This window comes from Pieris rapae, chromosome 15 (genome assembly GCF_905147795.1).
Source record: "Pieris rapae chromosome 15, ilPieRapa1.1, whole genome shotgun sequence".
Taxonomy (NCBI): Eukaryota; Metazoa; Arthropoda; class Insecta; order Lepidoptera; family Pieridae; genus Pieris; species Pieris rapae.
Genome location: NC_059523.1, coordinates 2,334,364 through 2,359,297, shown reverse-complemented (window position 1 = coordinate 2,359,297; position 24,934 = coordinate 2,334,364). Strand labels below are relative to the sequence as shown.

Genomic DNA, 24,934 nt, shown 5'->3' with positions numbered 1-24,934 from the left:
AAAGGAACACATATTAAATGTTTCTAGTTTTACATTTACTGCCAGTCCCCAAATCAAGGGCGTAGAACGGAAGAAAAGAACTGGCAATAAACGCTGGCTTTACCACTCTTTCTAGTTGATAGGTTTTTTTGTTTTACAAAATGTTTGCAAGGAGCTGAAACCATCACACCACGTTTCAGATGACATCTTTAAGTAATTAATTTTAAAAAGTAACAAATATATTTTGTCTTCTATCAGTAATAGGCATTGTGAAAACGCGTATCCCGCATTGAGAAGATTAATGTTTGTATTGTCAAAAACTTTTTACACAGCTACATTTAACCATAGACACAAGTTGTTCCGTAAAATATTATCGCGCCAGAAGTCAGAGTTGTCAATGTCATTCAATTCATGGTTTCCCGTTTAGCGCACGCGGAAGTGGACAATCAATTTCCTTTTCCTATAATTTTTCAAATAAACATTTGATAAAGTTCGTGAGAACTCAAAAGTTGTTTTAAAAAGTTGTTTTTTGTTCTAAATACTCGTGTTTACTTTTATTTGTGTCTGATAAAATGGAAGTGACGGACTTGAATGAATTGCTGAGTGTGCGTTCAATTAAAATGGAAACGGGAAATAATTTCGTTGATGATGAAAATGTTGACGACGGTGATCCCTTATCTATGATTCCCCAATATGTAACAGATTCAGATTTGGGTATGTAACAAGTTTTACTGCTAAATATGTAGGTACCAATCTTCTATTCTACACTAAGGAGGTACCAGAAAGATAACATAAATACTCTACAAGGTCATTTATGTGTTGGTATATTTGTAAACTAATGGTTTCAAACTTAAAATACCAGTACCTAACTTACAAAAAAAGTTCATAGTATTTTTTCACAAGGTTCACATATAAAATGGAAGCTATATTAAAATAATAATATATAAAAACTTTTGTATCCAAGCAATAGTCAGAAGTTTACTGTTATGCTTTGATAAACCTAAATTTTTCCAATTAAAAACTTGTGACACTTCTAAACTTAAACTAACTAATATTAAAAATATTAGTTACTTTAAGTTTGGAAGTAAATACTCATACACTACTAAGATAAGTAATAAAACAAAATTAAAGGATTTGTTGTCTTTGTTGTCTCCAATATAATGTTTTTGACAATAAATGTTTATCTGTTAATAAACTTCTTAATATTTTCCTGTTTTTTTTTCAAGGTCTAATTCAAACTGGTTCAGAGATCCTAGAAGCTGCACCGTTAGAAGTCTTTACAGATACACCAGACGATGAAGATGCTCTTCCAGGCACAGATACTTTTGGTAATATTTTACTGGCTGCACATGTTTGTAAATATTTTAAATCATATTTTATTCATTATACTGCTTTGTATGTTACTATGTGTATAGGTTTAGAAGAACCTCTTTGTAAGCATTAATAAAATTATATGTTAATTTTTTTAAATTGTAACAGTATATGCACATAATAAATGTACTGATTATAATTTTCAGAAGAAATAGTACAAATAATGGATATTAGGACAAAGTTGTCACAGTTAAGGACAATGCTGGAGCAAAGACTGAACTTAAATCTATCTGATTATACTTTTTGGCTGCAAGATGCAAAAATGGTAAGTGTTATTAATTTTGTTATGTAAGTATATCAAGAATTTTTTTTATATTACAAACATTATTTATATTTTTTGATGTTATTATCATGCTATTACTAGTCAAAATAAATGAATGTTAAACAAGTTTGAAAAAAAAATTCTAATATTGTTTATTATCTTTTATTATTATGATAACATAAATTTATTCAGGAAAACAAATATTTAAAAGTGGTTTAAATTATGAATAAAAATAAAAAAGATATGATTCCGGCCAGGATCGAACTGGCGGCCTTCTGCGTGTAAAGCAGATGTGATAACCACTACACCACGGAACCAGATACGAACTTTACTAAATGTCGTAATATTTTAAATTCACTCACTGATATAAGTGAGTTTCTATAAACTAATTTGGGCACGAAAAGATATCTAATGTGTAATTTATATAAAACCAAAACGAAACGAATTATGTGTCTAATTTTTATGTACATTATTATGTTTTTATTCAATGTTTCCCCACATTGTCGTATTGGCATAGGCTGTAAAGATAATGTATGTATGTTTGAAATAAATAAATGTATCTTTCAGTTGGAGAGCCACAAAACACTAGTCGAGCAATGTATAAGAGGATCCGGGGTTGTTCAAGTAAACATACAACTTCACCCGGCTCAAAAAAAGATTAATATCGTCGATGTATTAAAACCTGATGATGAGTTACTGCAGTTACCGACGGTTGAAGATGATCGTAAGTACTGTCAAAATATTAAATTAGCAGAAAACTCGCTCAAAAGCGTTGGCCATCAGCGACTCTCTTGCCGTGTCGCTGTGCACTTATGGACTTTCTATGTGTGCAACTCACTCGCTCGTACTATGAAGGAATTTGAAGAAACCGTCTTAAATCCTAAAATTGACATATGTCAGATTCTGCTGTCTATGGAATCCAAGGCCAAGACCAGAAGGGTTGTAGCGTCGCTGTATTATTATTATTGAAAATGCTCATAAGAGTGTAAAGCCTCAGAACTCGAGAGAACTCGAAACTTCGAGTTTATATACGCGTGAAGTTTATTTAAAGTGAAGTGAAGGGTACTGATGTCAAACACAAGTAAAACCTGTAGGTATTATTTTTATTTGTGCCTGTTCCTGTTCTTTTTTTACTAGTTTATACACAATTTTGTACATATCTTTAACATCATATTAGCTTAGTAGTGTGAGGATAGTATTTTTTGAATAATTTAAATGGATTCTTGACGTGACAACGTCTTATCATTCGACGGAGCCAGCTGTACGCACGAAAAAACATGACTCATGCGCCGTTACCTCGCGCTGAAGCGTTCCATTTGAGGCTTGAAGTGCAAGCGAGAGCGCGGAAAGAGCGACAAAGATGCACAATCGTCCGCCGTTCGGCAGCGTTCGACATCTGTCTCTTATTAATTAATATTACATATATGTAATTGTATTTATGCGTACTTGATCAATTCTACCTCCTCTATATCCATACAAAATATCTATGTGTTTTCTTATGACGTTTCAACTTTCAACTACATTCAACTACCTGATTTTGTTTATTAAGCCTGAATTTTTAGTTAGAATAAAGAAAAATCTGCCCGTCTTGGAGATTTGCGTAGCAACATATATTGCGATTTTATTTATATAGATAAATTATTACGATAGCTTGTCTGTCGACAAAGGCATGATCCGGAAATTGCGCGTTGATTTTCATTTCTTTATATCGTCAGTTAAATCCAAGAATCATTATATTCTCGTTAACTCTGTAGGAAAAACTTACGAGTTATAGTTCAGCAGTCAAATATTATCTTTATTAATGTAATTTCAGTCGAAACAGCATCAGTCCCAATAGCAGAAACGCACATAGCTGAAGAGGTAGAAACTGTTCAGGAAATGGAAACTAATGAAGCAGAGGTGTCTTCACCACACGCGGTAGCTGTGAAGTGGTTTGTGGATGAACACTTTAAATCTGAACACGCTAAGGCGAAAATACCAGATGATCCTTTGAATTGGTGAGATATTTGGGTAGTACCCTCATTTGTAAGCTACCCTCATTAAATTTATATTGCATAATTTTCATTCTTATAACTGACGCCATCTCATAAATAATACGATGCTAAACCGGAGATAAATTTAGTTTACTTGCATGCGAGAATTTCCTAACGCCGGCGAATTTAAAGATTTAAATTTGACAATTTAATCTTGAAAATTGATATTTCTTCTGTTGTTCATAGCTTTTATTATTGCGTATTGAAAACGTCTTTCACATATATTTATTTACGTATCTGAACCCTTCATAATAGTAATAATAATAAAAATAATTAAACATTGTTCAACGGAAAATTATAACAATTTTAAAAAGTTTTGTTCCTGTGGCGGCAGCATTTTCTCGCTGCATTGCGATACTTATTCTTTGAGCGAAGAAAGCACCATTAATATATTGTAAATAATATTGATTTGTGTGTTGGTAATAAATCTAAGGGTCTGTTTCACAATGGATAATGTACCAAATAGCTAAATGTGCAACACATACATTATTTGGAATATAAAAGCTCCGAATAAGAATTCATAGACAGTCGTGAAACACAACAATAAATAGAAAATAAATTCAGGTCGGTACAACACGTCAAGCTCTGGATACAATGGGCCGTGCGACAGTTCAATTTGACAGGTGTTAAACTCTCCGCGTGGAATATCACCGGGCGGGATCTTTGTAATATTACACATTTGGATTTTAAGTAAGTCTGTTTTTTATTATTATTTATTTATAAAAGCTAGTTAAGAAATTGATTAAATTTTTTTTAAATTTCATGAACGGTGAACTTTGTATATAAGTGACATGTGTCAATTTTTTAATGTCATTTGAGATCGGACGTCATACTACAGCTATGACATGAAAATTTCTTAAGACAGACGAGTAACATTTTTTTTTTCTAAAAAGGCAAAAAATATCAATGATCAGTTTTATTAGAAAATTCAGTTTTCGCTCATAGTATTTTTCTTTACTTAATATTTATGTTTCTCCGTTTAAACCTTCAGTGAACTTCAGTGAACTTCGAACATATCACATACATACATATATACTTACTGCCTGTTACCAAAAGCTTTCTAAAACAGAAAAGAAAAACAGGTAACAAATTGTCTGCCATTTTAAGATCCCGTCATTAGTCAATTGTTTTTCGAAATGTTTGTATGAAATGCAATCTGCATGTCCGTATCAAATCTTAAAACAGAAGGCGACGATCACGTCTTTCGTTTGATTGTGATTGGTCGAATTGGACTAGTTTGTTAAATGGTTGCTCTTAATCGTGACATTCTAATATATGTATTCTCGCTAATCTCTTTGTGTTTCTTGCAGAGAAAAAGTTCCATCCGATCCAGGAGATATATTTTGGACGCATTTAGAACTATTAAGGAAATGTAAATTTATCGGTGAGTACAAGAATATTATGCGTATTTAATTTCCTGAGCTTTTTAAGGCAGTCCTACGAAAAAAAATTGAATCATCTCGAATTCGAACATGAACAAATTACAGTGCCTGTCTCTTTTTATCTCAGCGTAAAGGCAGTCTGACAGAAAGAGACGAAACATTTTAGTCAAAACGCTTTAATACTTTTGATTGTGTATTTTCTACTTGGGTGGTTGGAATATATTCTTTTTAAATATGTTTAATATATGTTGCCGTAACTAACTGAATTGTTTTACAGCTGTGATACAAAATAATGAAGCGCCTCAAACCAAAGAAGTATTAGGAACTCCACAATGCGCTATCAAGAGGAAACCGAATAAGGTAAAAGTTTTACATATATGTACTAGCGAACCAGACAGACGTTATCCTATACAAATTTAATTGTAAATCTTTCATTCATCAAAATCATCAATCATCAATCAATCATTCATCATTCACTAACAAATACAATCTATGTAACTCAGATGTTCATACTCGTATTGAAATTGAAAAATGTGTCCGGCCAAAATGATTTGCCATTTCTGACATGTCAAAAAATGACAGCTGTCAGAATACTACGAAATTAAAAATCAGAGTATACGAGTAGTATCAGGTTCGATTACCGGTTACGTCACACGACGTAGTAAATGGATAAGTCGATTGACGCCCATTAATTTTTGTTGCATTAGTTTTTTTTTAAATAAGTATAAAATTTATTGTTTTTAAATTGGCGTTGTAAAACGAAATAGATGAGAATAAAATGATTATGATTTCAGGTAATAATATGCCCGCCAAATAGTGAAGACTGGTCCCGTATGTCGCCTAGAACGGGCAATAACGGGCAAGTGCAATTATGGCAGTTCCTGCTCGAGCTGCTCACCAGTGCTGAACACTATGACCTTATACGGTGGGAAGGTGAGTTTAACTCCATTCCATCTTCAACTCCATAGTACAAGATCTGTCAAATATATATTCATCTCTTTCTTTCTACAGTTACTGAAAGAGTAAAGCATATTTTACTTGATGCTAGATCTGCCACAGCCGCAGAACTAGATATACAATATTTAGACGTAAAAAAATCTCGTCTCACAGTGTTTTCTCTTAAATTCTTTGGGTATATTCGGTCTGAGAATTTTAAACTCTTAAGTATAAATTTGAAGAAACTCTTTTTTAACGGATTAAAGCTATGTATTGTTATAAACTTGTAATTAATTTACATATTTTTTTATATTAATTTTTAATTGTATGGAACGGGTCACATGATCCGTTAGGTTATTTATTTATTTATTTATACGTTATAAATGTATTTGCCTGAAAAATACAAGAAAATATGACGTCACAAATTTAACACACTTACAAATATAGAACATAAGTTATGTATCAAAGGATAAAATTAAAACAAACCAATACATTAAAAAACTAACTAATAATAATTTTGTATGCTATTTTGATCCATACAAATTCGAACTCTGCCTTGTCGACCATCAAAACCTTTAATTTCAGGTACAAGTGGCGAGTTCAAACTCTTAGACCCCGAAAGAGTAGCGACATTATGGGGTATACGGAAACACAAGCCGGCGATGAATTATGAGAAATTATCACGCGCTTTACGATACTACTATGACGGGGACATGATCGCCAAAGTACCTGGAAAGAGGTTTGTCTATGTCATTGGCTTAGCATAGAGTATTTAGACAGCTATCGTCTGTAATCCTTTGCACGCAATCGCTTCAGCGGGGGAAAAGGGGTTCATGCGTCTAAAAGAAAGGATGCTGACGTATCCCTGCAAGCATTGTACCCGGCCTTGAAGTGAAACCTCTTTAGAATCGATGTGATTTCAAACCGGATGCAACGGAAAAAGCGACAGTAAAAAGAGACAGAAACATATATTCATAAGATTTAACGTGGGAGAAAATGAGATAGGAAGAGAGCGAGAGAGAGAATTTCAATTGTGATTTTTTTCATAAATAAATGGTTATTTACGAGTTATTTTTCCCCACAACACTTTTTAAAGTCATGATTTTTGTCTTTTTATGACACTATCATTCATACTGTCAAATAGGCTATTCCTATACGTCATAATAGTTTTTTTTGTTGATGTTAAGTTTTATACCGCTCAAGGACACACACAGCTAGAAGGCTTGCAAGTGCGTTGTCAGCTTTTTAAAATCGCTCTTTACTTGCAATTCCGTAGAAGGTTAAGTATTATTCATTACATAGTACATAAGTCAGATATTTTGAAACAAATACACATCTACAGACAGACACAGATCTAATCAATTTATGTGTCTGTCTCTTCGCTTCACCGACTTCCAAATTACAACGATCCTAAAGAAGTTTTCACTTTAAAAACTATTTGTTTCTATAGCTATTAATACATATTCTACTACAATCCCAACTCTTAAAAGGCCGGCAACGCACTTGCGAGCCCTCTGGCATTGAGAGTGTCCATGGGCGGCGATATCACTTAACATCAGGTGAGCCTCCTGCCCGTTTGCCCCCTGTTCTATTAAAAAAAAACTCGCCCATAAATATTATGACGATATTTCCGGAGTAGTAAAAAATACATATTCTAAAATGGTTTTCAATGTCTTGTCAAATAACCTACCTACTCTAATATCGTTGCTATATGTTTGTATTGCAGGTTCGTCTACAAATTTGTATGCGATTTGCGACAATTATTAGGATACGATGCGGCAGAGTTGGCCGAACTAGTCAAAGAGCTTCACGACACAATAACAAACTCATAAGGTTAACTCACGATAAAATTGTTAACTATGTTATGTTTGGTTAAGTTTTTTATATGTATTCTGTTTGCGATATTATATGACAATACTATACAATTTGAATGGAAAATTAAATGCAGTGTGCATTACAGGATCTAGTATAGGATGATGTCGTTTTTGATTGTGATTGGTCAATAGTCATTGAATTTCAATAAATAATAAAAAAAAAAAACAACTATTTAAAAATAATTTTCCATTCGTTGCTTGTTAGCGAAATTTGTGACAGATATAATAATAATTGGATAAATTTTAGACTTTTGTAACATTACTAAAGCCGTTAATTTCTGTGGCCATACAATTTTTTTTTACAATATGTTTGATCTACAGGGTGTCTTTGAACACGAGGGCTTCTTCAAGCTCTCTCTGCTTGTTTCAATCTCTGGAAACTTATGGCCATACAACCAAATTTTTCTTTTAATTTTTTTTTCACGAATTAAATTTTTTATTATAATTTAATACCATTGATATCAAATTAATATTATTAGCTCAAAACCGTTTTATGCTTTATTTTATTTGCCAAGATTAAAAGACCCACAAATTACAAAGTATTTTATAGTCTGTAGTAATTTCATAATCTTTATTGAAGCAATGATGTTAGTGTCAGCTGCCATTGTTTCGACAAACATATTCTATATCACAAAAAAATTACTGACCGATCAATCTCCTTCGTGCCTTCACCATCTACACATTTTATTCAATTATTAATATGGCTAAAAAAAACAAAAAACTCATCCTTGCCTAGTATTTCCTGGTGCTTGGTCAAAATGGTCGTTTCTAACCTTCCTCTTCATACCCGACACGATTTGAACGATCACAGTCGAATTTTATACGATAGCTGTCCATACCAATCCTTAAATCAAAGTATATAGAAAGTTAATTTCGAAAACGCTTTACCACTACCTGATTGTAAATATTGTTAATTATTATAGGTTTATTAATGCACAATGCATAATTGTTCGACAGCTGGATGTGTGTATTGTAAAAGGTATTCGAGTAGACTTCATCATGACAAATGGGGAAATGAACATATAATCATATAATCTGTATGTCCCGTGTTCAAAAAATTTTGACGATTGACACACCGAAATAATACGGTACACGAACGCAATGAATTATTGTATACGTGAAATCCGAAACGCTATGTAGTTATCTGAATATTTATAATGGTTATAGATTAAGTAAATGTAAATATGTACAAATAAATTTTATAATTGTTTATGTGTTTTGTTTTGAATAAAATATGAAACCTTTTACCTAAAACATATGAAGTGGCTTTGCGTCGTCTGTACAGCGTGTCACGTCTGTATTTCAAGTCTAGTAGATTTTGAACCACATACTTAACAGGCTGATAACGTACTTACGAGCCTTCTGCATGGACACTTACAAAAGTGTCCATGGATTTTAGTATTACTTAACATTGGGTGAGTCTCCTACTCTTTTCTGTTCTATAAAAAAGTGCGTGCGTACAAAGTACACATGTCAGTAGTGAAATTTCTCAATAAATTCATTATTACTAAGGTAAAAGCCCCAATAGATGATTATATACCAGTATATGATCACTACATGTATTTGTATAGCTATATTCACTCTTTACACACTGTATGCTAATGATAACAAGAATAAATAAAAAATCTGTGTTTACTGCACAATACGTTATGCGACAGAATTGCCATCATAAGTTCTATGTAACTACTAAACGAATATATCAAACAATAGCGTATATTTTTTCTCGATCTTCCTTTCTCAATCTGTCTTAATCGGTCTCAATAACTCTCTCTCTTTTCTTCGACAAAAACTATGTACTTATTGGTGACGTATCATCCGTAAAAAAATTACCCTCATGCACCTAAAGAAGTTTCACACCAAAAACAGTTAATGCCACAGCAGAAGGTCTCCTTGGTTCAAATTCCGGGGTTTTCTTGGAAAATTTCGAACGGAAGTCTATTTAAAACGTGGTAGACGCCTATTCCGAAAGAATAGTGGTTGATGATGACATGAAATACTAGCTAGTCTTGAAAGTTTTTACTGTGCATAACATGAACATGTGGTATTTGAATTTTATTTTAAAACTGATGCAATAAAAAAAAGCTTTTGTTTGAAATGTAGGTACCAATGACGAACGTGTTTCTGTAAATACAAATTGGATCATGAACTACTTGACTAGATGTCCTATAAGTTATAACCCCTGGGGCAGAGGGCATCCATAGTCAATCTCCATCGCGTTCGGTCTTAAGCCTCGTATTTCACCTCGCTCCAAATCTTTCAGGCACACTGCCTCATCTGCAACTGTACGACGCCATGTTTGCTTAGGACGGCCCAACTTCCTTTTTCTTTGCAGGCTCCAATCAAATTTCAGCTTGGGAATATTATTGGAATCTCTTCGCAGTGTGCCTAGTTGTGCCTGGTGGCCTATCCATTTCTACATACTTGATCTGCTGGCCAAACGGGGTTTCCCAGCAACGCTCGTTAGAGATCTTTTAGCCCAATAGATACCCATAAAATAGCGGTTGACAAAGATAAAGTCGGTGCGATTGGCCTTGCTAAATGGACATACAAAATGTGTGTTTTAGTTAGAAAGAGTACCTGGTTCCTGATATTCAGCATAAATTAAATTAATTTCTATATATTGTACTACGGAAAGAGCAATCTGAAATCTACTTTGCACCAAATGTTTTTGGACCAGACGGCATAGACCTATTATCTAGAAGAACTTAATATTTCAAATCTCAGAAGCATGCAGTTTGAATGGAGATGTCTTCTGCCAGCAGTCACCAATTCCTCGTATGAGTTCGTTTACGAAGAATACTGTATAATAATATTTTTAAACCTACTTATTTCTAGTGCACAAACACATTTGTTAAATTTCGTAATAACAGTTCATATAACAATGAGCAATAAAATATTCAACTGACAATTTTTAGAACAATAAATTTAAACATTTCAGCTGTAATAAGATTTTATATTACACAATACTTTAATAAAACATAACAGGAGGTGCAATAGGTTAAAGTAAATAATTCATTACGTGAATTTAATTAATGATTGTATAAATAATGATCCAATTAGCGGTCTACAACGTAAATATCAATGTTTTAAATCGAATATTGCTCAGAGCTAAAAATTAAGTAGGTGGAAAAGCGTTAAATTTTATTTATAACGTACAAAGATTTTGTATAGCTTATAAAGCAAACAGCAAACTAATACTGGAGTGTTACGAAGCACTGGAGGCCATAACTCTAACCAATAGGGTTATCTTGCAGTGGATTAAGGGACACAGTGATTCTCTCGGCTCGGCAATGATGCTGCAGACGAACTTGCGAGAAGAGAAGAGGATCCTCGCAGCAGTGAGTTCGCCCCATCTAAGTGCGGAAACTGAGTCCACTAATCTAATCTAACCTACCTAGGGACACTTATTATCATTTTTTAAAGTATAGTGGGGCAAATGAGCCGACGGGACGCCCAAAAGAGCGTCATCGGATCGCATCGCAAAAACCATTGCAGCCCATGGACACCCATTTTATACTCTTTCTTTTGCCAAAGAATACGCGTGAAACCCTGTTTAAGCACACCCAGGAACGGTTTCTCGAACACAAAAGTACAGATACCAGGGCTAAAAATTTCATTTTAATAACGCTTACACGATGTTGATAAGAAGGGATGAGATTCCGCGATTCCTACACACACTAAACGAAACATGAAATAGGCCTCCGTACACATCACGCTTGTTTTTATTGAGAACAAAGTATTTCACCGATCGTGTCGGCTCATACAGCTAATGCAGCAAACTTCCACTAGTTTGGGACAAATTTGGAGGCTAACATTGAGATCATTATGACTTTGGATTAAAAATACTATACGACTTATTCTCAGTTCTAAAGAATATATGTATACTAGGGACCCGCCCGGCTTCGTACGGGTGCAATTCTGATACTAAATACACTACAGAAAATCTGTGAACGTTGTATATAAAAATGTGGGTTATCCATAAGAGAAAGACATATACCATCACAGACTTTTCTGTAGACCTTTTCAATGTGTACAATACTTCGTGCATTATTTTGATAAAACTCGTAGGGTTCAGCCTGCGTTTGCAATGTAAGCGGAAAAAATGTAATTATTTACGACATCACATTAGAAATCTCAAAAATAACAACACTTCTTCACTATTTAATGGATGTTATTATACATATAAACCTTCCTCTTGAATCACTCTATCTATTAAAAAACCGGATCAAAATCCGTTGCGTAGTTTCAAAGATTTAAGCATACAAAGGGACATAGGGACAGAGAAAGCGACTTTGTTTTATAATATGTAGTGACAAATCAAGCGTTTTTGCATAAGTTGATTAGAAACACTGTAACGCGAGAAGTTTAATTTATATGATAGTATTGTTAAAAGAAATCAAAGTCTTTAAAAATTTATTATAAAAGAACAATACCAATGTTTACAAAATAATTGCGTCATTTATTGACAATAAATTAGGTTAGGTAAATTAATGCAAATGCGCCTAAATTTTTACTCGTTCCATACATATTATGTTTTCATAATGAAACGCGAAGAGATAAATAAGCTGATCACGTGACTCTTAATCGTGGAATCGTTGCTAATGCCGCTTATTTACCCGGAAGATTAGTAAACGTCACGTTTGTTATATCTGCCGAAAAGTCATTAATATTATTTATAACTTACAGCCGAGTGTTCGCGGTGTTGTTGGTTCGTTAATTTTATAAATAAAACGGCCCCACATTACCATAACATGCATTGGAAACATGTTACCGCAGAGGAATGAAAACTTGAAAAAATACGATTTTTGGTGGCACCTTGGGGTTTTAGTGGGTATGCACAATGGCGAGTCCCACTTAACCCTTCTGCACCAAATTATTTATCGGCAATGTTAAAACTGCGTATAAATAAGTAAAAGAGAAGCGTTTTACACCCCAGATGGCGCAAATTCTAACAGGGCACGGAGCCTTTGCATATTACCTGCATAGGTTTAAAATTAGGACAAGCCCAACATGTGCCTGCAGTAATGAAGAGCAAACAGTGGAACATGTGCTTCTACACTGCCCTATATTCGCATCGTCCAGGCACGACCTGGAGCAACAAATACGGATGACTGTAGACCGTAATGGCCTACAGGACATGTTAATAAACAGACCGTGCCTGGAACGGTTCTGCGAAAAAATTGTTGTATATATAAAGGCGGCAAACAAGACAGAAAGAGCGGGTCTCGCGAGGAATAGCGCCCCGGCTCGCCCATGAATATTGTTAATAAATATATTACCGATGTAGTCGGGGCGTAATTCCCGACGCGTAACACTTCCAATACACTATTTCACAAATAGTAGCAGAGAAATATATTTATTTTTTGTTTGTTGCAAAAAACAAAATGAGATATATAAAGTCCCTGGACACTATGGCAGGGTAGAGTGAAAATTCAATAAAAAAAAACCCTTCTGCACTAAGCAGTCGCGCCGCGGAAGGGTATGCGCAATGCATTTCCCCAAGTAAAAAAAAAAAGTAATGTCGTTTACCTCGGATGATTTTCCAGACGGATTCACCAACTAACATGTTGAGATGAAAACCTCTACGACTTTCCTAATAATATATAAAAAAATCTTTCTAATATATCTTTCTTTCTTCTTCCTTTCTTTCTAATATATAAAAAAGTGCTTGCGTACAAAGTATATTTGCTTGTAACAATACTTCGTAAGAGTATTCGTTTGAGGAATAGTCTTACGAAGTATTTTATTAGTTTCAAAGAGTGAATGAAATCCGTTACTAAGGTTTTAATATGAAATACGAATAATATATAAGGTGTAATAAATGTGAAATAAAGAATCTTAACTTTTTTAGACAGCAAGTTAAAAATAATAATTTATTGGCTGCAAACAAGTTACTAGAACATGTATCTCAGGCCTCTTCTTCATGAGCTTGTGACTTCACATTAACATAAAAAAATTGTTAATAAGTTTCTAAACCAATGACATCGTAAATTTATCTTTTATTTTTTTATAAAACATCTACGAAAGTACGTAAAAAAAAATATATTAAAATAGTAAAAAAAATCTAAGTTAAAAGTGTTAATATTTTTTTCGGTTTAGAAGATTTCTTTTTGTATAGCCGTAGACTCATCTGATGTTAAGTGATACTTTACACTCCTATTACTAGAGGGCTTGCAAGTGCGTTGCGGTTTAAGAATTAGTACGCTCTTTTCTTGAAGGAAGTCGGATTGGTTTGGAGATACTTTAGTGGGCAGCTGGTTCCACATAGTGGTGATGCGGCAAAAACTGCCTTAAGAAACCAGTAGTGGAACAACGGGCTTCAAGATGATACGGGTGGAATTTCGTAATTTGCCCCGACGTCCGATTAAACTCAGCTACAGGTCCTGACATCTCCACTGAACACTTTCTGCTGTATAAGAAAATCTAAATGCGGTAGAAGATGCAGAGAGACCTCACCTACGCAACACAATGAAAATCAAACTGCTCGGATATTGACTGTCCAACCAACTGCGACTTTATTCAGAAGTAGTTTTGTACCATTGGAATATATATCCCGCTATTAAACTATTAGAAATAACGATATCGATTTTACACACATAATCTAGACAGCTTCATATACGAGTACCTTTGTTAAAATTGAAAAGTTCCCAACGACATTTTATGTTTTAACGGCAACCATTTTAGAGTATTTTCAACTGCGAGAATGTGCTTAGGAAAACTAACAAAAAAAATGCAAACGCAGACTGGATTACGGTTTATTGCGTTGAACAATCAACGAATTATATAGTGTAAATAAAAAACTTAAAAATTATATTAAGTTGCCCAATTTATTCATTTAGGATCATAATGACAATATATTATTCTTATGTCATATATATAACCATTTCGTAAAATGATCAAAGCCATCATACAACAAATTAAAAAAAAGGTAAGGGTTTTTGTAGGTACAGTTATTTTTAGTACTGATCACGTCCGCCTCGTACGTCAATCAATAAAATAAATACATATAAAATCCAGTTTTTAAGCGTTTATTAAACTAGTTTTCCATAAATCATACTACAAGAATTCGAAACGGACTTCACGGCATCTATAAAATTGCGTCATTGATACTCGGTTCGAAAAAATCGCTGGTTTGAAATTGGAATTCTTATTACCTCATGCTTAGGATGGACCCGTGACGCTATTAGTCTTGCACCTGCTGTCTGATACTGCAGACTTGTCGCACAACCTCTATAGAATAGTTATAGAATAGACTGTATTTACTTCATTGGTTAATCTATTTTTAGATTACATTTCAATACAGCTTCTTTTAATTGATTTATTTAAAAAAAATTAAACTCAATCGCTTGTCTATTTTAATAGCGTTTTGCTAAATATCCGTAAGACAGAGTCAAAAGCCCTAGAGTCTTTGACCTGGCTGGAAGGCAAATAAAAAAAAACTGAATGACGTAAACATCGAATGACGTTCTCGCGGGTTTTCGCGGGAAAATTTTATTTACATTTTTAATCACATGTTAATATCGTAATTTAGGGACTTAATATTAAAACAAAACTGAAATTTAAAATATGTGAAGCTAAATTATCTAAAATATTGTTTATTAATCTAGCTCAACGTAATTAGGATAATAGTTTTTTTAGAGTTGCAACAAATTACTATTGTGGTTAATAATCTCTAGGTATATTCCATGGAAAAAAACAAAGATTATACAATTCTTCGAATTGGAAGTCACGATACTTATGTATGGAAATCAAACCAATGAATTGCATTTCGCATGTGTTGTTGCCGTCAAAGGGTTTTTCCAAACTGGTACTTGACCAAGCACAGTGTTAAGATCAAGTTAGTAAACCGCTTTTTTGACAAAGAAACCATTTTGATCTGCATGAATGTGATATTGTTGAAATTCCATACTAATATGACCTATTTAAGCTAGAATGCAGTTAATATATGTATTTTCCACAAATTTATCTGAAACTAAATGTCATTTAAATGTTCCTTCGGAATCTTTTATCCAGGTATTTCAATATGTACGTACGCCTAAATACTGTTGACAGGAATTTTGTTTATGGTTTACACACCGAATATTTTCTTACTCAATAGAACCTCTTTTAAACTTTTCAATTTAGTTGTTGAACAATTTAAGCCATTTTGAAACTTAAGTTATTCTTAGACGTAACAGATAAAATGTGGCTTGAGACCACGTATGGACGTTTCTAAGGTGAGCACGGCCTTACAGTGATTTTCCAAAGTTCAAACCATTTAAAACGCGTTCAAGTTTATAATGATGACCTTCCCGCCATTTTTTATTCATCAATAATTAGTAGATGCTAACATTTTGATACTAGTTTTCACGTTTACTGAATGAAATGAATGGAGTTAAATAGTATCAAAGTTCTTTATCTTTGTTAATTAATACTGTGAATAGATACATAAAAAATAGATACGAAATTTTCTATTTATAGCATTTAGGTCATAGAGCATAGATGTTTCTCAGATTATTCTGAACAGATTATACCGAATTAAGGCCCTGAGGTATAGATTAGAACATTTCACAGATAATGCAAACAGACATATAGGTACAGTACAATAATAAAAATCTAAATAAAGTAATAAAGACAATTATCTAAAAATTTAAACAGCTTTTAGCTGAAAATCATAGGTAATAAAATCAAAAATACAAATTTCGCCGATAGACCTTGCCAAATCTGAAATTTTAATTCAAGGAAAATATTTAAACATGGATTTTTTTTTATTAATGGACATTAATATCTACTCTTTGCATAGAAATACAATGTAAATATCCTATTGCGAAGCAATTAATTAGCGTTTCAGCTCGGCTTCGCACCTTTTAAATACTCATTCGACGTATTTATTTATCGGAGCATTTTGAATGACACAATTGCAGAAAAACTAGACAAAAATGCAAACTCAAAATAAAATTGATCTAATACAGAGACATGTCCTCCAATAGTGCATACGATACGAATATTTTAATTATGTATGTACACACTAGCAGCTTAATAAGCTGATGCACACGTATTTTGAGATTTGGTTTGGAGAGATAGTATGCGATAGTGTATGACGGAACCATTAATTTCAAATTTCAAAAATCTGTAACAACCGATATTAAATTTAGGAAAAATAAAAAAGTTGGCTAAAAAATAGTAGTGAAGGGTTTCTTCTCGCCTATTCTTAGCCTTTGAGAACTGGAACGAAATACCTACTACTAATTTTTTTAAATCATTTTGAATGATTTAAAAAAAAATACTTGTATGTACAAAAGTCATATACATCGATTTATTTCATACAAAGGTTTATTTATAAGGTGTTTATAATCGTTTATACAAATAAATATTTATGGTACAAGTGAATATGAGATACAATTTAAAATAATTCTAAATTCAAATAATAGACAAATACTACGCATTGATTAGCAATCTAACGCGAGTGTAATCGATAATTAGTTTTTTTACGATTTTTGTAGTTTGTGTACAAATCAATATAAGCCTATTCCTTCCCTGTAGCTTGTTGACAAACTATGTTTGCTCGGTCCCTGACGGCAGCATAATGTCAATAGTCTAAGGCTTTGAGCCATTTACACCAAACCGTTTAACAGTTAGTGAACAGTGCTCGAGTTGATAACGCGAAGTGGTTGTTATAAATCGCAAAAGTGAGTTATTACTATAATTTTTCTTATATTATTAAAAAATTATAAGCATCAACAAATAATAATTATTATTATTTTGTTTTAATTTTAAAGGGTTAAATGAATTTATTTAACAATTAAAAGGTTTTGAATTTACACATACAGTTTGAAATAAACATAATAATATTTGATAATACATTAATAATTAAAAAAAAATTATATTGTTTAAATATAATTAATTATTACAATTTTATCGAAAAAAATTAAAAAAAAACTTACGAAACAAAAAATTAATAATACATTGTGTTGTTATATGTATGTTAATTAAGCATTTAATTAAAGAACAATTTGTTTAATGTCATTATGTAAATTAATATATTATATAAAATACATGTAGTTTTAGATGTTTGACTATAAGACGAGGAAAATAATAGCGTCCTTTATTCAAGGCCTCCTCATGGCTTAGTCGTACATGGAGTGTAACGGAGGTGTTGGATTCGTTTCCGGGGATATTTTATTTCGGAACTAGGCACATTACATGCTCAACAACTGACCCAAAAATTTGTTTTTGTCCCATTCGGTGGGATTTCGGGTATTCTGAAAATCATTCAAATAATTTAACACTTGGTATAATTTCTGGTTTTTTGCAATTTTGTCTAATTTTTTTAGTTTTTTTTATTATTAATATTTTTTTGTATTACAAAATATAGGGATGGAATCGTGTCATATTTTTGTGTACGTCATATTTTTGTCCATTACGACACAAATTGTGGTCGAAATAAAAAACAGTCTAGCTGTTTAGTGTATTAGAATAATTAGATTAAACGGAAATATACTCGATTCTCAGAAGTTTCCATTACGCAAACTTATGGAAGCTGCGAGTATTTTCTATAAAAGGGGTTTCGTACATATGTACTTGAAAGTCGCAAAAATATTATATAAGACGTTCGAAGAGTTGCTAATGCTAATTGAGCACGTGGTCTGGATGAGCGGTTAACATTTAAACTCTAGAAAAAATCAAAGGACAATATTAAAATTTTTGTATTGAATAGAAATAATTACTATTGGATTGTAACATGATAACACAAAAAATGGCACATAAACTTATAAAGGTCTATCTAATTTACTGATCTCAAATCACGGCGTAGAACATAGTAGAACGGGCAATTAACTTTTCGTAACTCTTTTTAATCGTTTTATTTACCAAAATGTTTGTTAGGAGTCATGCCTATTACATCAGGAATTATATAAAAACCGGACTGGTTTATTCTTTTTCTTAATATTCAACTCTTATATATATTTGATACTAAGGGCCTGTTTCACCATGTCCGGATAAGTTCCAAATAAGCTATTTATTACTTATTGGTATGATAAATAGTATTTTTGCGTTTACCGACTGTCAGATAGCGCTATACGTCATGAAATTCGAAGTATCTTATTTGGAACTTTTATCTTTCGAATAATTTATGTGTTGCATAGCTATTTGGCACTTTATCCATACATTGTGAAACAGGCCCTAAGACGATTACCATGGTACGGTTTTTTAATAGCAGCAGGTGTTGACAAAATCTCCTCTTTTATGAAAAAAGGGAGTTTTTTTATAGACATAAGCAAACGGGCAGGAGGCTCACCTGATGTTAAGTGATACAGAGGGCCCGCGAGCGCGTTGCCGGCCCTTTAAGAATTTGTACGCTCTTTTCTTGAAGAACCCTAAATCGAAAGGCTTGGCAGCCCGTGTGACTACGGTCCAGTCGAAGCGTGCTGTCCGGCTTGCGCTACCTCTTGTGCTATTTATCTTAGTGATATATTACTTATATATCTAAACAGCAAGGTTTAGACAATTCTAATAGATTATAATATTAAGCCAGGGTTTGAAATACCACTTCACCGCTTCTATAGCAACTCACTACATTTAAAAAAATCGATATTCAACAAAACGTGTTAATGATGACTCTCATTAAATTTGCATCGCTGACAAATTGTAAGTAGGTTAACATAAAATTATTGTTTGTTAAATTACCTTGTCAAGATAGTAATGTAATCAACAGTAATTTGGGTTGATTGAATATTGCATGGTTAAGTCAAAACGATAATTCGGTTCGTTGTGCCTAAATAAAAAAACCACGTCGTTACGATATCAGATGACTGATGATCTGAATGACTGACTCGCCAGCGACTACTGTTCACGCGAAACCCTTCCCCATGTCAAAGGCCTCGCTGGAGTATTTCCTGACTAATAAGACTATACTTATTAGGATAGATAAAAGGCTGGCTCAATGAAGGCTAAGTTATTCGATACCTGACTGCATATTTGTATCTATAAACGCATTTCAATCAATCAATCAAAATATCTTTATTCATGTAGGTAAACAAGTACACATGAGCGTCAAAAAAATTAAATTGTAAATTTACATTTACTACCAGTTCGCAAGTAGTAGAGTACGTAGAGTGGGCAAGAAGAACTGGCAAGAAACTTTCCGCCACTCTTTTCGATCGCCAAGTTTTTAATACAGATTTTTTGAACTGGAGCAAATCAATCCCAAGGATTAGGATCATTTAAGTTACTATGCTCGTCAAACAAAAATCGAAAGGAAGGGGAATCGGCGTTACACAAATATGTAAGAATTAAATATTTCGTACATAAAATCCAATGATAATGCTCTGAAGCTTTGAACTTAAGACGTCAGAAAATGCGCTTCTGACAAACAACAGCTCCCATGCACCTAAGGTTTATTTCCATAAAACAAATATGAAATATAAATAATATATATGGTTATAATAATTACAAAATTTAATACAAATTCTAAGAATGTGGTCCCTGCCAGTGTACTTTGTATTGCGATAGTTATTCGTTGAGTGGCAAAAGGCATCATACCTGCCAACTTAAATCTTTGATTAGCATTTATATATAAAAACTATGTAACTTTAAACTTCTGTTAGTACTTTTAGTTAGATTCAAGATTTGAATAATGAGGTGTACTGATTTTTAATTTGTTTATGGATTATTCGATCTCGTTTGGAATGTCCCATAATACAAAAAATCCCCCACCGAGTACTGGGATTCCCTTTGAACAGGATTTACATTTCTCTTTCATAACACGTCATTTATACATTATGCGTGAGTTGAGGCCAACTGGAATGTCTATAACTTGTATTATATGTAAATTTGTTTGTTATCTGTAATTTTAGTTTGCGAATCACGAAACTCGAAACGTTATTAATGTACTTTGCGTTTTACTATTCGCGAGTCAGAGGTCATAAGTTCGATTCCTGTTCAAATAAAGAATGTGCACTCGAGTCATGTCACAGGTTCGATCTGTGTACCAATGGACTTTGAGTTTATGTGCGAATTTAACACTCCCTCGTACATTGAAGGAAAACAACGTGACGAAACTAGCATGCTTTAGGGTCTAAAGTATTTTTATGTCAGGAACAGAATGCTGATTACTTGCCTATTAGAATAAGCACGTGACACGAAACAAATACCGACTCTAAGTCTCGGCCTAAAACCAGCGTCACTAGTTTTTTGCTTGTTCAGGCACACGACATACACACACATCTATGCTCATGATTTCAAAATCTACTATACCTAGGGATTCTTCACAACCTTTGAAACTTTATCCGTAAAATAAATAAATAAATAAAATAATAATAAACAAGTATCCAGACCATAAACAATATACTCCTGAAATGCAGTTCTCACTACGGATGTAGTAGTCTGTGACTTTGCAGTTACATGTATGTGTTGCAATATAAATAATTTATTACAACAATTTAAATAAATTACTAATTTAATAATTAAATTAAAATAATTAATGACAACGTAAGTTAATATAAATACTGCATATTATTTAATAGATTTTCCACATTGTCATTGTTTCATGCAATAAACCAGTCCGCGATAACACTTTTTATTTTGAAATTGCTAAGAGTTTGAATATTTTATACGTAGTGGAAATTTTTGATACAAATGTTGCGTGCAAAAAGTTGCGATGTCGTCGACGTTTAAATTAATAAATGAAATTTAATAATATTTCTTAAATAAAGATGACGCCTTAAATGCAAAGTTATTAATTAAATTAGGATATTTACAGTAATTTAATATTATAATTTATATCAAAAATTACACGTTATTTCGTTTTCATTACATTTAGTTGGCCTAGTGACGTCAGCGTGCGAGTCTCATACTGGTCAAAATGGCTCAATTCCAAAAATCAATGACACGTGTCAGATTGAAGGCAGCTCACCTTCTAGTCTATGAAATAAAAATTATCAAAGAAACGGATGCCATCTGAGGCCAACCCATGTAGGGTTGTACCTTAGTTGTGTGCTACTGGATAATTAAAATGCGCACGACAGATCAATGGCATACAATAAATATTAAACTTCTAATAATTTGATTAATTATTAATCTTAATATAAAATAAATTTATTTATTTATATTTAAATAAAGTAACACAAATCACGTTAAATGTTTTAGTGCGAGCTCACTATTTACATTATAAATTGCGCGTCGCTAGTCTTTCTTTTTTATTTTATAAAATATATTTGATTGCGATAAAATAAGGGTTTAGTTTAGAAAAGCTTTTGAATATATTTATTATTAACTAAGTCACAAATACCGTATAATTTTTATTCACATTTGCGTTTAAAACAAAAAAACTATCACACGTTTCGTTTTACTGTTATTGCTCAAACCGAAAAACGTTTCGTTTTACATTTTATTCCTCAGTTATGTCTTATGACACCACTCAAACAAATTCATCACATTCTAATCATTTCCCGTAAACAGCGCAATCAAAACTTTTAAAATATTGTCTTTTATTAACATATATATTTTTTTAAATGGAATCTCGCTGTTGGCCTTAAGGGCCTTTATAGCTCAGCACAGGCTGTTTGGCGAGCTTAGCTCAGCCGGAAAGGGGGTGTTCCCGCGACTCGCGCAAGGGCGTGTGACTCGAACTTCAGCTTGGGCCGTCGCGGGGGATTTATAAACATAACTTTAACTCATCACTTTTACGTGGTCATCGTGATCGTGCACGCTGACCGAAACATCGCAGTGAAGCACGGGAAACATCGGAAAAAATTGAAAATTATGTAAAATAATTATAAATTTATAATAATGCATAGCTTCAGTCTGCTAGTGTTTTCTATAAGTTATAAAATACTCTTTTACATTTACATTTACATTTTCATTAGTATTAAAAAAACAAACATATTCGGTGAGTCATGGTCCAATGCCTTAGTTTGTGTCAAAGTTTTTATTTATTTTCATGGATGTAAAATGCCAAAAACATCAACTTGACATTGACAGAACGACCTTTGCATAACGAGTTACACAAGTTATGTTCTACGGTTTGCTACAACGATTAACGAATAGTTTCAATGACTTTAACCTTTGATTTTGTTCTCGTTACACTTAATTAATGTAACAATGTGCAAAAGGGCAAGGCGTGGTGTTTATGAATGAATGAAAAAGCATCTGGGTATAAGGGATATTTTATAATAAGATTTCTATATATGCTATGGTTCTATGGGCATTTAAATTATCATCACACAAGCACAATTATGGAACAGAGTACCGATTATTCACAGCAACACATAAATAATAAATATAATTAAAGCATATATTATCCAATTAATAAAATCGCGGAAAAATCGTTCTACGCCTTTGATACTAGCAATAATGTATAATTGGAAACATTTTTTATTATGACGTTATTTTATTTTATGTAACTGCTTTTTAAAGTTTCTATAAATGCGAGCAAAAATCAGACCGTACTGTATATGCCTACACTACTTTTGCAGTATAAAACTGTATGAAAAACAGTGTATTATCGGGAGTAATCTGTATAAAACATTTGAAACGCCAAATGCCTTACCGGTTATGAAGCAAAATAGTATTTGTGTAACTTAATATTAATATTTAATCTGTAAAAACATGTTGTTTACGTGTAAGCACGGTCCATCGTACGACGCCATCTTGCATCCCGTTTTGTGTTCATAATTAGTTCAATAGCGTATTATTTACATACTATAAGATCAATCAGCTTATAAATCATTCATGGCTAATCCTATTAATTCAATCTTAACGGACTTGTCCTTCTTTTTGTCATTGTTACATCAGAAGAGGAAAACGCTGACATAACTCATTGATGGTTATCGAATGTAACGTAAGCAAGAAGGAGCGAACGGGTGGCCTTAGGCGCTTTGGAATATATGAAGAGTGTTTAATCATAAGATTTGGTTTAAATGGCACCCTTGTTAATACAACAAAACTTGCATGACTCTGACTATACACTAACAGTGCTAGTGTTAACACACTAATGTTGTTACCATAATAATGGAAGTGCATACTCACCGCGCCTTGCTAAAAAAATAATAAAAGTTAAACGTCAAAGTTGAAACGTTCAAAGAAAAACTTCTGCACTTAAACGTATAAAAACTATCAGTAACTATAAAACTATTATATGCTACTAGAACTGTTATTTTTTGTGCTCTCCTGGTACGTGCTTTGCTTATTTCATGGATGCGTTAATGAGTGGATATTAACACAAATAAATCATATTTAGATTAATTTTAGCAATGAGCAAGTACATTGACTCCTATACAAAACACTATATAATCTTAGTATTTAAAAGTAGAGAAACAATAATAAAACATTTAATATTTGTTAATTATGTCGGTCCTTTACCACGATTGCTTAAAGCACTATTAACACATCCAGTTATGTAATTGATATAATAAATCTGCGCTAAGAATGTTTAAACAATGAAAAGTTTATATATAATTAATATTAATGATCATGTGGCAGCACCGCCATATCTAGGTGCCTCAACCGTTTCATTGATAATTTTTATTCTATACTATTTAGCCTTGTAAATGTGTCAAAACTACATACATTTTTTTTAAGTAAACCAAAGAGATTGGACATCATACTACAGCTATGAGATAAATTTCGGTGATAACAAGAAGGCAAAGACATCAATATTTCCCAGCTAGGAACAGGTTTTATTGAAAAATGTAATTGTCGTTTTGAGTATTATTTTCTTCCATATGTTCTCTCACCTCTGAGCGGGAGCATCTTCCACTGCATTGATCATAGAGAGTGATCTGAAGAATTGTTTGGTTATACCTGAGGCTAAATTTCAACGTCCTATCGACGCCTGGTGTTTAACCAGCTGCCTGTAACTGCCTGCCTGACTTAGGGGCCTTCAAGAAAGGGTCAGTAACACACTTGCTAGCCTCCGGGGCTGCAGGTGTCCATGGGCGATCACGTTATTCAAAATGAAAAACTGTATACTCGTTTGCCTCCTGTCCCGTACAAAAAAACCTTTCACATATTTTTTTTATTTCTATGGCCCAGTGGTGTCGAACCCGATTAACAGTAGACGTGACTAAGTACTACTTAGTATACTTGTAAACTAATAATTACGTTAAAAATATTCAATTT

The 24,934-nt window shown here is 32.9% G+C and overlaps 2 protein-coding genes and 1 non-coding gene across 3 annotated transcripts in view; 2 read left to right on the top strand and 1 right to left on the bottom strand.

Moving 5' to 3' along the window:
• Positions 1-401: 401 nt before the first annotated feature.
• On the top strand, positions 402-9,018 carry LOC111002181 (DNA-binding protein Ets97D). The gene is made up of 11 exons (XM_022272314.2): positions 402-693; positions 1,206-1,307; positions 1,497-1,615; positions 2,180-2,336; positions 3,426-3,609; positions 4,210-4,335; positions 4,956-5,029; positions 5,305-5,387; positions 5,822-5,960; positions 6,549-6,702; positions 7,690-9,018. The coding sequence occupies exons 1-11, from the start codon at positions 552-554 to the stop codon at positions 7,793-7,795; spliced, it is 1,386 nt and encodes a 461-aa protein (XP_022128006.2). The 5' UTR covers positions 402-551; the 3' UTR covers positions 7,796-9,018.
• Trnav-uac lies at positions 1,857-1,929 on the bottom strand. Its single transcript has one exon. It is a non-coding gene; the product is annotated as a tRNA-Val (tRNA).
• An 8,345-nt stretch (positions 9,019-17,363) lies between the features above and the next one.
• Positions 17,364-24,934, top strand: part of LOC111002270 (fatty acyl-CoA reductase wat) — a 29,750-nt gene continuing 22,179 nt past the window's right edge. The window contains exon 1 of the mRNA XM_022272420.2: positions 17,364-17,505. The gene's annotated coding sequence lies outside the window, so the exon portion shown is untranslated. The remainder of the gene's footprint in view (positions 17,506-24,934) is intronic.

Coding starts and splice junctions, on each gene's coding strand:
- LOC111002181 (XM_022272314.2), top strand. CDS start 552: ATGGAAGTGACGGACTTGAATGAATTGCTGAGTGTGCGTTCAATTAAA. Junction 2,337..3,425: donor ACCGACGGTTGAAGATGATC/GTAAGTACTGTC, acceptor ATGTAATTTCAG/TCGAAACAGCATCAGTCCCA. Junction 4,336..4,955: donor ATTACACATTTGGATTTTAA/GTAAGTCTGTTT, acceptor TGTTTCTTGCAG/AGAAAAAGTTCCATCCGATC.